This window comes from Amblyraja radiata, chromosome 20 (assembly GCF_010909765.2).
Source record: "Amblyraja radiata isolate CabotCenter1 chromosome 20, sAmbRad1.1.pri, whole genome shotgun sequence".
NCBI classification, from domain to species: Eukaryota; Metazoa; Chordata; class Chondrichthyes; order Rajiformes; family Rajidae; genus Amblyraja; species Amblyraja radiata.
In genome coordinates, this window is record NC_045975.1 from 23864033 (window position 1) to 23879157 (window position 15125).

General features: G+C 39.4%; 1 protein-coding gene across 2 annotated transcripts in view; it reads left to right on the forward strand.

Annotated features, from left to right (window-relative positions):
• syt7 (synaptotagmin 7) overlaps positions 1-3662 on the forward strand; it is a 403875-nt gene extending 400213 nt beyond the window's left edge. For both annotated transcript variants that reach the window (XM_033039047.1, XM_033039046.1), the window contains 2 exons: positions 167-366; positions 1181-3662. In XM_033039047.1, coding sequence (XP_032894938.1) covers positions 167-366; positions 1181-1285 — 305 coding nt within the window. In that variant the 3' untranslated portion in view covers positions 1286-3662. The remainder of the gene's footprint in view (positions 1-166; positions 367-1180) is intronic.
• Positions 3663-15125: the final 11463 nt, after the last annotated feature.

Consider the following 15125-nt stretch of genomic DNA (forward strand, 5'->3'; position numbering starts at 1 on the left):
CAGGCTGTTCCTGTTTGCAAACATTTTCTAAGCAACATTTTCGCATTTACTTGCTTTTTCACCATCACAAGAAGGAATGTTTGTACTCAATCCAACTATCATATTATTGATCATAGCTGTAAAAAGTAATTTAAATTAATTGCTCTGTGGTCTTCTTTATTCACAGATCCCTATGTTAAAGTTTGGCTCATGTACAAAGACAAGAAAGTGGAAAAGAAGAAAACAGCTGTGCTGAAGAGATGCTTAAACCCCATCTTTAATGAGTCTTTCATGTTCGACGTACCAACAGAAATATTGAGGGAGACAACTATTATAATCACTGTGATGGATAAAGACAGGCTGAGCAGAAATGATGTTATTGGAAAGGTACGGAGTCAAACCAACGTTAAACACAGTGTTCCTCCCTCAATAATCCAAGACGTATCTCCTCATTCTTATGAAAAAATAACTGCAGTCTTCTTATTATCTCCTCAAATAGCAATACCCCTGTCCAGAAGCAATCTAGGGAACCTTTATCTCACACCCTCTATAGAATGGATGTTCTACTTGAGGCCTGGAGTCCAGAACTGTGAATGATATTCGAGGTGCAGTCTACACGGAAGCCTCTACATGCACCCCCTAACCTGTCCTATCCATGTACATGTCTAAATATTTCTTAAATGTTGTGATAGTACCTGCTCAACTACCTCATCCGGCAGCTCATTCCATACACCCACCATGCTTTGTGCACAAAAGGTTACCCCTCAAGTTCCTATTAAATCTTTTTCTCCTCACGTTAAATCTATGTCCTCTGGTTCTTAATTCCCCTACTCTGGGTAAAAGACTCTGCATTTACCCCATCTATGCCTTACATGATCTTATACACCTCTACAAGATCACCCCTCATCCTCCTGCGCTCCAAGGAATAAAGTCCTCACCTACTCAACGTCTCCCTATAGCTCGGGCCCTGAGTCCTGGCAACATCCTCGTAAATCTTTTATGCACCCATAACAACATCTTTCCCATAAAAGTGTGACCAAAAATGAACACCAACATGTCCTCACCAATGTCTTGCACATGTACAATGCATGTGGGAACAAAAAGGGAGGAAAATTCTGGAAAAAAAGGATCACATTTGAAGCAAACACGGCTACGACCTTGCACATTGTGTAATTGTCTGGTTGCTTTTTATCGCCCACAGATTTACTTATCTTGGAAAAGCGGTCCCGGTGAGGTCAAGCATTGGAAGGATATGGTTGGGAGACCACGACACGCTGTGGCTCAGTGGCATCAACTCAAGGCATGATTTTTCATCAAATCAAAGAAGTTTGCATTTTAAGTATGCACAATGAAGCACCTGGACTAACGTCATGGATTACTCAGCCATCAATCTGGGAGTCCAGCAGCCAATCCATACACCATGGACTTTATAGCATTGAGCTGCCAGGGACATTTTTTTAAGTCGAGAGGTCATATCCACCTTGTGCTTCAACGACCATCTCCAACCCAGCACTCTGCACCCTCCACCCCAACCTCCTCCCTCGACAAAAGAAATTTGCATTTTTTGGTCGCGATACAACTCATTCTGTGTTCGCGGCTAGTAGTCACATGGCTTCGACTTTTAGTTTCAATTTTTCCGGTGACAAAAAAAAAGCAAATTGTTCTTCCAGTAGTGAGCGAGTTTATAGCTTTGGAAAAAAAAAACTATGTGTCATTTTTTTCCAAAATACGATGGTATTTTAATTTTCTGGTGCAGACGTTTATGCTTATGGTTCTAAAGACTACTTTTTTATTTATCTTGATTAACCTAGAGGGTGAGGAAACATGAGAAAACAGGAATTTAAAATCTGTGTATGTCTCTGTGTGTGTGTTGTGTGTCAGTAACTGTATAAAGTGTGTTTTGGTGCACACAAAAGAATATTCAGCCACGCCCTTAATGCGTGGGTTATTTTCTCTGCACTTTTTAAAATGAACAGATTTGGTTATGAAAATAAAATTCAATGGAGGGATTTGGGGTTTCTAGAGGTGGTTTTTAAGTGGGCAATGTCTGGTTTACACAGTATTTCAACTTGCTTCTCCTTCATCCAGGCCTTATAGAGCTACTGTACTGGTAAACAAAAATCCCAAAGGATTACCATGCAGAAAATCTATAATGTTGCACACAGTATTTGCCTGCCAATCCAAAGGCGACAGATAGCAATTGTAAAATATTGTATTGATATTCCTGTAAAAGTACTATCAGGTAACATTGTAGATCACCATGCATTTTCTGGACACTTCTGTATTATCAGGTGCATGAAAAACAACATTATTTGGTGGTGAGTAAAATTCCTTCATTTGGGTTATTTGGATGAATTTATGAAGGCTAAAGGCTGGGGTTGGGGCAGTGCCGCATAGACACTGAGCACAGATCCAGAGTTCTTAACAACAACACGAACAACAAAATCCCTGTCCTATCCTCCTCTTGATTTACATGTCTCTATCACAATCAGACTGAGAAGTTAATTGAAGATCTAATTTTCCAATCAGAGAATCGGATATTGCATCTTGTTCTGGGCCACTGAATAGTTAACTGCAACGTAGACTTCATAGAAAAAATGTAGGTATCTCAGTGCAGTATAGAGCATTATTTGAAGTGGCGCAGTGAGCGTGGTGCGGGTGTATGGAAGGAGCTGCCAGAGAAGGTATTTGAAGCAGATACTATAACAGCATTGAAAAGAGATTTGGACAGGTGCATGGATAGGAAAGCTATGGACCAAATGCGGACAGGTAGGACTCGTACAGATGGGCATCTTGGTTGGCATGGGAAAGTTGGGCCGAATGGCCTGTTTCAATGCTGTATGACTCTATGACGGGATCTGGAATTCAACTTTGGTTGCCAATTTGAGGCATGTTTTTGAAAAGAGGTGACAGGCTCCCGTTGGTTTTGAGCTACTCTTACAGATCTACTAATAAAGCAATGTTTCCAACAGGCAGGGGTCTTGAGATAAAAATCATGATCATTTCACATCCTGTTCCCACTCTACAATGTGTGCTCCACAATGTAGAATTTCAGGCAGAGAAACAGAATTCAAAAATCCTTAGCAAAGTACATCTGTAGTTCCTTGTGTCTCAATCCCCAAATCTATTTTTGCTTCGGGGATATATTGGGCCAACAAAGGGAGCGATCATGTACAGTTAGTTGTCAAGTAAATCTCTTGCAATATCAGCCAATGATAAACCAAGTCTGTTCTGAACAGTATGTTGATAACATCTGCTAGAAATAGCCATCATCTGTGGAAATATATAGACACATTCACTCAGAGTATTTCTTGTGTTGCTGCCAGGGCGATGTCCCATATTATGGCCCATTTATGCCGTGATCCCATGTTAATTAGAACAGGGATAGTTCTACCCGCAGTCACTTCTTGTTAAGTGAGTGATAGCATCTTCCCAACAGTCCGGGCTTTATATGAATCGAGAGATGATGAGCCAGCATTTAACTCTGAGCCATATGTTCCTATATCATGCACCTAAATCCATATTGATCCCATTAAATGACTGTTTAAGCTGTGGTTCTATGAAGATTGGTAGGTAAGAGCAGGGGCGGAAAACCCGGGGGGGGCCATAGGGGATACGTCCCCCCCATGTTTTGAGAGGTGGGGGACATTCCCCCCAAGTTTTTGTGATCCCGATTTTAAAATCTCCGCTTTTAGCGCTGGATTGAGCCTCCGAAGCCTCGCGCGCGTGTGTGAGTGAGCGCATGCGCGCGTGGCCACCAAAAAATTGTGTCCCCCGTCCCCTCCATGTTTTGATAGTGAGTTCCGCTCTTGGGTAAGAGTATGTTTTCCGATTGTACATCTAGTTTTATTTATCAGAGAGAACATTAGGCATGAAGGACGTGATTGTGCGTTCATTGATTCTTGATCTTTTGTTGCCAATCAACTCCTCTCGATCGAAGTTCTACATTTGCATCACATGTGTCGAGATTTGGTTTCATAATGCTAGTACTCCCTTTAGTGTGGGGAGCGTAAACATTTGGTGTTTCTGATCCCAGTCCTTTAAAGCCTTTATTCAAAGTACCCCAATTATTTATGAATGCTCCTCAGAACAGCATTCACTTGCAAAATTCAAGAAGGAAATCCCATATCCCCAATGGAGTGGTATTAATTTTATATTTAGCAGAAGTCTACAGTAACAGGTGAACCTGTGAAAACATTCTGATTTTCACCTCGCAAGCTAAGATGCACCCTTCAGATGAAAATCAGCATTTTGGTTTTAGTCCTCCACACAACTGAAAGCACACACAACAGCTCTAGATTGGCTTGCCTTTGCAATAACACATCCCCTGTCTGAGATATTCTAATGGTTTCATTCTTCCTCTTTTCTAGGCAAATTAAACTCAGGGGCACTGTGAGGAGTTGTTGATAAATATTACCAAAGGTCTGGGTTAAATTAAGAAAAAGAATCAGGAAGATTCACAAGAAAGTGAGCAATGACAAAGGGCTACACAGTCAGCAAAAACCATTGTTACAGTTGGGACGGCCATGTTACAAATGGCCCTCCTCTCTGCTCACTCCAATCCCCAAGTGACAATAAATTACCCGAGCAAAGTACCGAGTCATTGAAGGACACAAAGTGCTGGAGTAACTCAGCAGGTCTGGCAGCATCTCTGGAGAACATAGATAGGGACTCAAAAGAAGGGTCCCGACCCGAATCGTCACCTATCCATGTTCTTCAGAGATGCTGCCTGGCCCATTGAGTTACTCCAGCACATTGTGTCCTTTTGTGATTTAACCAGCATCTGCAGTTCTCTGTTTTCACAAGAGTCATTTCTACAAAAGCTTAAGGGAAGTGCAATGGTGAAAGGACAAGACATCTCACCTCCTCAGCAAGGATAAAAATGAAGTGGGAACATTGTTGAAATGTATAATGTCTCAATTTGACTAGTATAGCTTCTCATCCATGTAAACAAATTGACATTTTAACTGCTAGAGTAACATCTCTAATGTGTTGTCCTGTTGATTTTTCCAACATTTTACTATCCTTTTGTGTGTTAGGAAACTAAGTTTAAACGATGTTCGCTACCAGGATCTAAGGCATTCACTAATCTAACATATTTCAAATAATTAAAATATTATTTAATTAAAATCCTTTTCAATATTGGACTCACTGGATACTGAGTTTATCAAACTTTCCCTTATCGCCCGCTCCTCACAGCCGTTCCCTCTGACCCAACTCTAAGGAGAATAAATAATGATTTTTACTGCTTTTAATGATTTGATAATGTGGTGAGAAAACCCTAAAATCATGCGAGAATCTTCCATTTTTTAGGTAGCATTACAAAGAGCATATTTCCATTAGTAAACCTTCACCAAACATTCACTGTCTGCCAAACATGCTTTAAAGATTACAAGGAGATGCAAGAATTCCTCAGAGGCATGATGGCCATTTTAATTGTTTACGTTTTCTTAATCAATATTTTCAGGTTGCTCACTTGTCATATTACATTTTTTTTGATGCTGTTGATTATATGTTAAACAGAATTAATTTAGCTAATAAGTTCATTTTATTTATTACAGTGCCCGGTCTCCATTTGGCATGTAGTTAATCCGTATTTGGTGAACATGGTAGGACTTGCATACAAAACAAAGTCTTTCACTGTATCTCAGTACATGTGACAATAATGATAAACCAAACCATTTGGCTACATTAAATTATAAAGATGATTTAAATTCCTGATTTTGGAACACAATTTAAGCAGCAGGCTGCCACGGAAGTTGGTGTCACTTTCTCTTAACTCCAGAGATCCAAATTTGATCTTGACCTTGGGTGCTGCCTGTGTGGAGTTTGGATATTTCATAGAACTTTGTCAGCACATGAACAGGCCCTTCAGCCCACAATGTCTTTAGACTTTAGAGATACAGCATAGCATTAAGGTGAAAGGAGCAACGTTTAAAAGAGTTGTGCGAGGCAACTTTTTTTATGGGCAGAAGTAGGCCATTCGGCCCTTCGAGGCTACTCCGCAATGTCTATTTTAACAGTATTTTGAAGAAATTATTCTATGTATTAAGTTCTCCTAAAATTATGTTTCAATGACACACAAAACATGTTTAAGAAAACTTACTTTGATTCTACAAAATTATCCAGATTTTTTTAGTGGAGGGTTAATCATACTTAAATAATGTTCTTTTTCTTCAGTAGCCAACAAAACCTTCCATTTTTATTTGTAGGATTAATGACTTTCAGGCACTTAAATGACCAGGTTTGTAGATATCTGCTTGGTTAGCTGGTCCCATGAGATGGTGTTCACATAAAGATCAAGTCACTGGATGGAATTGTTTTGGTGTGAATCATCGCAGTAACAGGACTCGTGGGGGAGTGGGGACTGAATACATCCTGTGGCCCCTTCTCCTAGCCCTCTTCATTTCCTCGTCATTTTCTTACATTCTTATAACCCCCCTGCAATTCAAAATGGTTCCATTGTGCATATAGAAGAGTATAGATGTGGCTCTACTGATCCCAGCAGCTTTTAAATAAGCAATCATTACCATGGACATGCCTGCAACATCTCTTTTGATTTGAACTTATGAAGATTAGTGCAATTTGGGAGTAGAAGTATCATCTTTCTCACAAGCTGACACGAGCAATTTTGTTTTGTCATCTTAGCAAACCATTGGGCATTTAATTTATGGTATATTTGCAAATTATTTTGATTTGATCAGATGAAAAGTTGAAAGTGTAACACCTAGGATTATTTCCAATAGATTTCAATACCTTAGCCAAGGTTGTGTTTCCTAGGCACCATATGCACAAAATGCAATTGAGAGAAAACCTCACAAATTCTCGGGATGACGGAATAAAAGGCGGTGCTGTGGAGATGGATAATGTAGGGTAGATAATGCTTGTGTGGAGCATAAATGGGAGCTTGGATCATCTGTCCCTGCACTGCACATCCAATGTGAATCCAGATAATCACCTACAAGCAGGAATGCCATCCAAGTAACTCAGACAACAGCAACACCTCCCACAGCCCACTGTGTGTTGGCTGACAATGTCGCTCAGACAAAAAAGCAGAAAGACTTGTATTTATACAAGCTTCTTTCTTGACCTCAGGATCCCCAAAGTGCTTTACTGCTACTGAAGTACTTTAACAATGCAGTGGCTGTAGTGGTAATCTTGGAAATGCAGGACAGCAAGTTATGGATAAAATGGATGATTTGGCTGCATCCTTGACTGTGGGATAAACAGAATGGTTGAGTTAATATTGCTCTTCTAATAATGCCATAGGATATTTTACATCCCACTGATAAGGACATCAAAAGTCCTGTTTAATGCTTCATCTGAAATAAGTCCAGCACTCCTCCTTTGATGGTGAGTAGTGGCTGACACTTCATCCAGAATGAAGGACCACACTGTAAATATCTTGGTCCGCCCCAGGTGTACACTGACCAATGCCTCTACAAACAGGGTCACTGTCATTCGATCAGGGAATGATCTCACAGCTCCTGAATAATTGATTTAGATTAAGATTTAGGGATATTTGCTTCTCTTGCAGTTAGTTAAAGCACACTCAAGCGGTGAGGAGGATAAGGTTTAGAAGATGTTCTGCCTTGGGCTGGTTAGTTTGACCTTGTCAGACAGGAGCTGATCATAAAGTGATAATTCTTTGCCATTTTGTACAACCCATTTCACTACACATCTCTTGGAATTCCACCCAATATAAAATGGCAGATTTCAAGGGACATTGTCTTTTTTAATAACCAGGCCTTTTCTTATTCCCAAATGAGGAGACAGTTTGGCTACTGTTTATAGAGAGAAAAGACCCCCTTAACAGGGATAAGTGACCCCCCAATGCTAATACAAAGATCAAACGCCAACTTACTAGTCTCAGGTGTGTTTCTCTAGCTGTTTGTTCCCTGCCAAATTGTTTTGTAGTATATGCTAGATACATTTCCAGTAAACCTTTTAAATACAGATGTTTAGCTAGAACCTTGAACATCAATGGAGTGATACAGTGCTAATTGATTTTCAGCATACAAATGAATTTGTATGAAATTTCCCAGGCCACTAGTTTAACAAAGATGCATAGTGTGATTTTTAAATTACGTCATTTCTACTCCTCATTCTCCATCACCAGTTTGACAAGTGACTCTCTATCCCTATGTAAGGACGGATCCTTGGTTCCGTTAACATTTGCTGTATAAACCAGATATTGCATTTTCTTTGCAGGTTAACGTTCCGTTTTTTGCCTAGTCTTACTTTCAAAGCTACTGAAAATCACAGCTGTTGTGTGACCTGCTACACACCTTGAAGTTTAAAGGAAAGTCAGAAATTCATTTATTGTAGTTGGCTGAATCCCATTTTGGTCAGACCAGCCAGTGGAATGCTGTTGAATTATTCGGGCTCAGGAGATGTTGCTTAGACTCCTCACTTCAATAGGGTCTCTCTGATTGACAAATAGTGGAGCAAATTCATTGACCAACTCTAAACTCTTCCAAAGCTCCTTTCTTCCCCCTGCTATAAATTGATCGGAACAAGTGTCCAGTGAATTCACAAAAATGTGACAATACACAAAGATCTAAAAGGTGGGATTACTCCCCAAAGTACGTTAAGGACCTGTTGTGCTGTTGTAGGACATAAGAATTAATCATTAATTAAAGAAAACACAGGTCACTGAAGCTATATACCCAACTCCTTCACCCCACCTGATCAGATATCCAAACAAAGACAGACACAAAGTACTGGAGTAACTCAGCAGGTCAGGCAGCGTCCCTGAAGAACATGGATAGGTGACGGTTTGGGTCGAGACCCTTTCTCGGTCTGAAGAGGGTCCTGACCTGAAACGTGACCTAACCACGTTCTCCAGGGATGCTGCCTGACCCACTGAGTTACTCTAGCATTTGTGTCTGTCTCTTATTGTAAACCAGCATTCCTTGTTTCCGTGCTGATCAGATATCCAACTTGGTTAATCTTCAAACAAAATTCTTGGCCTAAAATTAGGAAGTGAATAGAAAGGGGAAATTGATCTAAAATGTGATTTTGTGAGAGAAAAAAAAGATAAGTATATGGCTGTAGGGGGTCACACTTATTAAGTTTATTTGACTCAAGTGATTTCACCATATCACCTCCTGACTCCCAACAACAGTCAGGGTCAAATGTACTATTCTGTAGAGCTGGTCCAGGTTTAGTTAATGACAAAAAGCAGCTTGCAAAAAAAAAATCTCAATTTAAAAGCAAAAACCAAACCAAAGCGTGTATCCAATGTTTGGAAATATTTGGGAGGAAAGGAATTCTGATTTGTAAAGTAAACGCCAAGAGTAATAATTACAATAACAAGCAATGAATACTGCAGCAAGTCAACTTGCGACAGAGTGCCATCTCCCTAACTGGGACTAATCCCTGGTGTGGACCACATTCCCTTTGCCACTTTCAAACCATGTACAGAAAACCAGGAAGAAGTAGAAAGTATACTTCTACTTTCTTTGTGAAACGGTTGGTGCTGAAAGAATGTGTCTACTGTACTTCTGCCAGTAAATATGGGAAGCAAACAGAAACATGTTGCCTGACTAAGGCACGGTGGGTCTTCAAAAGGTTTGAGTTTGCTCCCCTTGTGTCAGTGTGTTGTGGGGAGGAGGAGAGGGGTGGGGAAGAAAGTGGTGTGCAATACAATTTGTGGTAGATTTGGAACTAGGCTATAATGGTTAACAAAAAAAGGATCTCAGCTTTAAACATAAGCCTTAGTTTTTGTGGATAAATAATCTTGGCAAGTATCCTATCCCTTGTGATCAGGGTATGGATAGCATAAACAGATGTATTTTATGTTTACATTGAATGCTAGTTTGGCTGCAGTCAAAGTTTCATATAAATTAATATATGGTTAGGTTTTTACAAATCTGTGTACAGACTGTTTAATCTTAATGCAAGGTGATGCAGTCCTGAATTTATTGCTTTTTTTGGTCCTTTCTTTAAAAAAGGACTGGGCATCTTTACGCTCTTGTAAGAGATGAATTAAAGAGACTGCAATGGCTTCTTTGTCACAAATTGCGATGTAACATTTGCCAACTTTGTACAGGATATTCATGATGCATAGGTTTAGCTGCCAAGTGGTATATTGATAGAAAAAAAAACAGTTTGGTCTGGCTGAAGCCAGATGTACTTTATCGGGATAATGACAGAGCTTTATTCTGTTAGTTGACTTCTGATTCAAGTTTTTAAGAAGTCCTATAGCATAATAAAAATAAAATAAGACTTGTTCATAGTTTGAGCAATATTTGAATACAGAAGCACATCTATCTGTTAGTATTGATATAGTATCTGTCTCCAGCCAGCCTTTGTAGATGATGTCTTTGAACTTCAGTCCTCATCCGGTCTCCTTGTACTGTTCTTTATCTTTCCCCCCCAGTAATCTGATCCATTTCAGATTAACTGTGCAGATGGTACCTCAACAAACAACACTGATAGATAAAGATTGTAATTTTTATTGTGTTTGGTAGCTAATGTACTTCATGAAGGTAAATTATTTTGTATGAGATGACTTCATCTATATTATGTATATGGTAGAGTATTTCTTTCTGAGATTATATATTTTGAAATTTTACTCTTTTTTGTGGAAAAAGTCCTAGTTATGATTAATAAACAGTAGGAAACCATCCATTTGCTTTCTGTGCCTTTTTTCAATGTGGGAAACCACCTAGAAAACAACACTATGGTATTGACGCTGGGTGCCATGTGGAAGGTTATTCAGGGCAATGACTGCCAAGGTTTAATCTATCGTTAATGAAAATTTAATTTAAAAATACATTCAACAATGTTTAGTAAAATACATGTAAATAAAAATGTAAAATCATTTGGCCATTAAAAATCAGCTACATGTTTTGCATTCTAAATATCCAAGGCAACTTGACAACACTCAAGTTCCTACTAGGATGAAAATCTTTATGATAACCTTGAAGCTTGAAAACATTGCACAGGGTCATGAAGCATAGAAACAGAGTTCCATGAAGAACAAGTAATTTATGGCAAGCAACCAAATTAATTTGAGAGAAGTACAACTTAAGCATTCAAACCCAGCTGCAGGTGAGTAATGCATTTATTTTTATTATTCCTTTTCTCCAGAGATGCCGCCTGACCCGCTGTTACTCCAGCATTGTGTGTCTATCCACAGTATAAAGTAGCACCTGTGATTCCTTCCTACCCATTTCTTTGTATTTGGTAATGGTAACAGTAGCTTATATCTAAAGCACCTTCGATGATCTCCAGACAATAAAAAAAAAAGCTTCAGTAACCATTTCTAGCTAGCCATAGAATTAACTGTAAATGACATGAGATTGGATAGGCAATAATAAAACAATAATTGGGTAAATCTCCACAAATATCTCTGCAAGGATTCTCAAATTAGTAATTATCATTGCTCAATTAAAAATTCAGAAACCTGACTTTGATTGTTGTCCTCATTAAGGACAGTGATACATTGTATTTGCAAGCAGCACCGTTCAGGTTGAGGAGGTGGTAATATTCTGGCTTCATGTCCTCAAGCTCTACAGGTTTCGTCTTATGATTTCAGAACAATTAGCTGCCTCACAAAAGCACATTGATTTTAATGAACAAGCAGCACTGCAAGGAGAAGAAAAAATAGTCAGGGTTACGGACATTGGTTTCACCACTTCCACCCTCTGTAGGTGGAAATATTTAGGCATCATCTAGTGATCCAAGATGTCACAAATGGAGATGGAACAAAGCACAAACGTTGCATATGATTGCCCTGAAGCTGTCTGTTTAACATAATTCCTGGGTGTAACACACAGTAACTGCTAGAGTTTGACTATGGAAATCCATCACTTTCTATAAGTGTTGCACTACAAGTTCACAAATGATGATGCACATTCTTCTTTGCTATTAATTACTAATCTGAGTAACTTCGTTGTTTATACATCATTCATACCATAAAAACCAGTGAAAATATTACATTCTGAGTTTTAACAGCACCTGATAAATGTTGTACGGTGCCTCTGACCCTGACAGACTAATTCTATTTGCGAAAAATATATATTTTTAAATTCCTTAGATTTTATAGTTTTTAGTTTGTGATAATTCTGCTATTCAGCAAATACTTTAAAAAAAATCATTCTGTACAGATTTTAGAGAATGAGGTAAACACTTCAAATTATAACTATCTTCATGTAGTTTCTGATCGGCTCTTCATCAACATGGTAACATCAGTCATTCTGGACGTCATAGACTCCTTGCAAAAGATACTTACAGTGAATCCCATTCTGAAAATACTACTCTGAGCCACAGAACCTGCTCTCGCTGAATGGACAGTGATCGTGAAGGCGGGTGGGGAGCACTGTTCCCCTATCACTGACTGGGAAATGCTGGCCATACGATTCTGGCTCATGTGTGGAATACTAGTGTCCATCAGGAAGTGTTGATCTGAGTGTGAGCATTATACCACCACCATTAGGGTGGTGAATCTGTGGAATTCTTTGCCACAGAAGGCTGCAGAGGCCAAGTCAGTGGATATTTTTAAGGCAGAGATAGATAGATTTTTGATTAGTACAGATGTCAGAGGTTATGGGGAGAAGGCAGGGTTCAGAGGGAGAGATAGATCAGCCATGATTGAATGGCAGAGTAGACTTGATGGGCCGAATGGCCTAATTCTATTCCTATCACTTATGACCTTATAACACCAAGCGTACCATCCAACAAATTCCTGTTGAGAACAGAAAGCTTTATTAGTTACTGGAAATGTAGTTTGTCCGTCTTTCTCTCTCTGACATACTGTAGCTTTAAAGTGAGCAGGGGAAAATTGAAAGGAAATTTGTGGCGCAGGTTGTTTTAAATACAGAAGATGGTGGGTGCCTGGAATGTGTAGCCAGGGGTGGTAGATACAATAATGTTTTTTAAGAAACATTTGGATGGGCACATGCATATGCAGGGAATGGAAGGATATGGGTTATGTGCAGGCAGATAAGTGATGACACAATATTCGGCACAGACACGGTGGGCTGAAGGACCTGTTCTTGTGCTGTACTGTTCAATGTTCTATTAGTAAATGCTGAAAACAATCAGCTGCACTTATAGAGAATGAACATTTATAAATTGAATAGCTTTGAATCTGTGGTGAATGGAGGGATGTGGATCATAGGCAGCTAAGACATGGTTTTAGCACAGACATTGTGGGCTGATGCGCCTGGCCTTGTGTTCTGTTTTCTATGCAAGTTTAGTACAGTGATTACATTTTCTAATTATCAACAAAATAGATGTCAAGTTAAAGCTTTGTATTCAAATTTCAATGTATTCTTGTTTTTTCTGAAATACTTACATGGAAACATAGAAAAATAGGTGCAGGAGATGGCCATTTGGCCCTTCGAGCCAGCACCGCTATTCAATATGATCATGCTGACCATCTAAAATCAGTACCCCGTTCCTGCTTTTCCCCCCATATCCCTTGAACAAGATTGAAGAAAAATTGTTGAAGGCAAGCATGTCCTGCCACTTTCTTTGCCACTCTGTTCACTTGTGTGGGCACTTTCACGCGGCTGTGCACTTTCACGCAGCTGTGCACTTACACACATCACACACATTGAATCAATTGACTTAAATCAGCTCATGGCTTAAACTTCTTTGCTACCTAATTACCTGCCAAACCACTTATTTATCCCTGTGAGGAGAGAACTGATTGCATTTTTACAATATCTATGGAGTGAGGACATTGAGTAAGAGGTTTAAGGAAGGATGACGCAGCTTTGGATATTACTTGTTTGATTGCTTCTTCTTCTTCTTCTTTGGAGTTTTACGGCAACTGGCATCCTGCAATGTTGCATTGCTGCCACCTTCTGGCTTCATTCCACAGTACTCATGTCTTTATATTAGATCCTTTTTATAAGCCCAGAGGACCTCAAGAAATCAAACAACAACTTTATTCCTTTTCCTTTCCCTCCACACTCTAGAATGTTCTTTACCGATATTTCTGTCAATCCAATTTTCCTCACTTCACTGATCATAAATCCTCTTTCTGTCTCATATCTCCTACATGCAACTAGGGCATGCTGAACTGTTTCTGGTTGATGGCATTCCTCACATAGCCCAGTAGGGTGTTTTCCCAATATTTTTAATGTGCTGTTCAGGTGAGTGTGTCCTATCCTCAATCTTGTTAATACTACCTGTTCCCTCCTGTTCCCCCCTCTTCTTGCTGTAATGCCCACTCTGTTTTGTAGCGAATAGAGGTGTCTCCACTTTGTCTCCTGTTCCCAGTATTGTTGCCATTCCTGATTTATTTTCTTCCACACAATGTGTTTTCCTTCAGATTTAGATAGTTGCAAGTTTACCTCTATGTTTCTTTTTTTTACAGCCTCCTTTGCCAATTTATCCACCTTTTCATTCCCTAGAACACCAATGTGTCTTGTTTAATTTACTTTGACTATTGGACTTCCTTAACCTTGTAGTTTCCATTTGCAGTGATGAACATGTGGTACGAAACGATAAACAAGCAGTCAGGCAGAAAATTAGATAATGAGCTAGAACTAGTTAATTCAAGTCAGCTGACATGATGTGTGAGACCAGGGAAGCAAGTGGAAAGTTTCTGCAAAGACACAGTTTGTTTTAGCACAGCAAATTGTGTCCACAGCTCAGAGCCCACAGATGTGGATTGTGATGAGTCAGGGACATTGGGAAGGTAAGGCAATGGTGTATTTTATAATTGCTGTAAAAACACTTTATAAATTAAATAATGTCATTTAATTACAAGACTAAAGAGGGCAGGTGATGTGTTGCAGCTGTGTAATGTGGGAGCAGATTGAAACCATACTGACCATGGTGGTCATACCTCCATTGTCTGCATGTCAAGATACTTCTCATTGATGATCTGGTGGCTGAGATTGGGACACTGTAATATAGCCTGTTGCTGGTACATTTTACCCTAGGATACTGTCACACTGCTTAAAGAAATGCTGCATTGTATCTATAGTACACAAGTCCTGAGGATGGGCTGTCAAGATGGACAAGTGAGTTGACTTTAAGCTAGGCAGCATGGGATCCAGAGATGGGGCTGAAAGAGAAGAGGGTCAACCCTAATAACAACAGATAGAAAAAGTCTTGTGAGAAAGGATTATAGTTCAAGTCACAATGTAGAATTAATTTGGATGGAGTTAAGAAATAGGAAA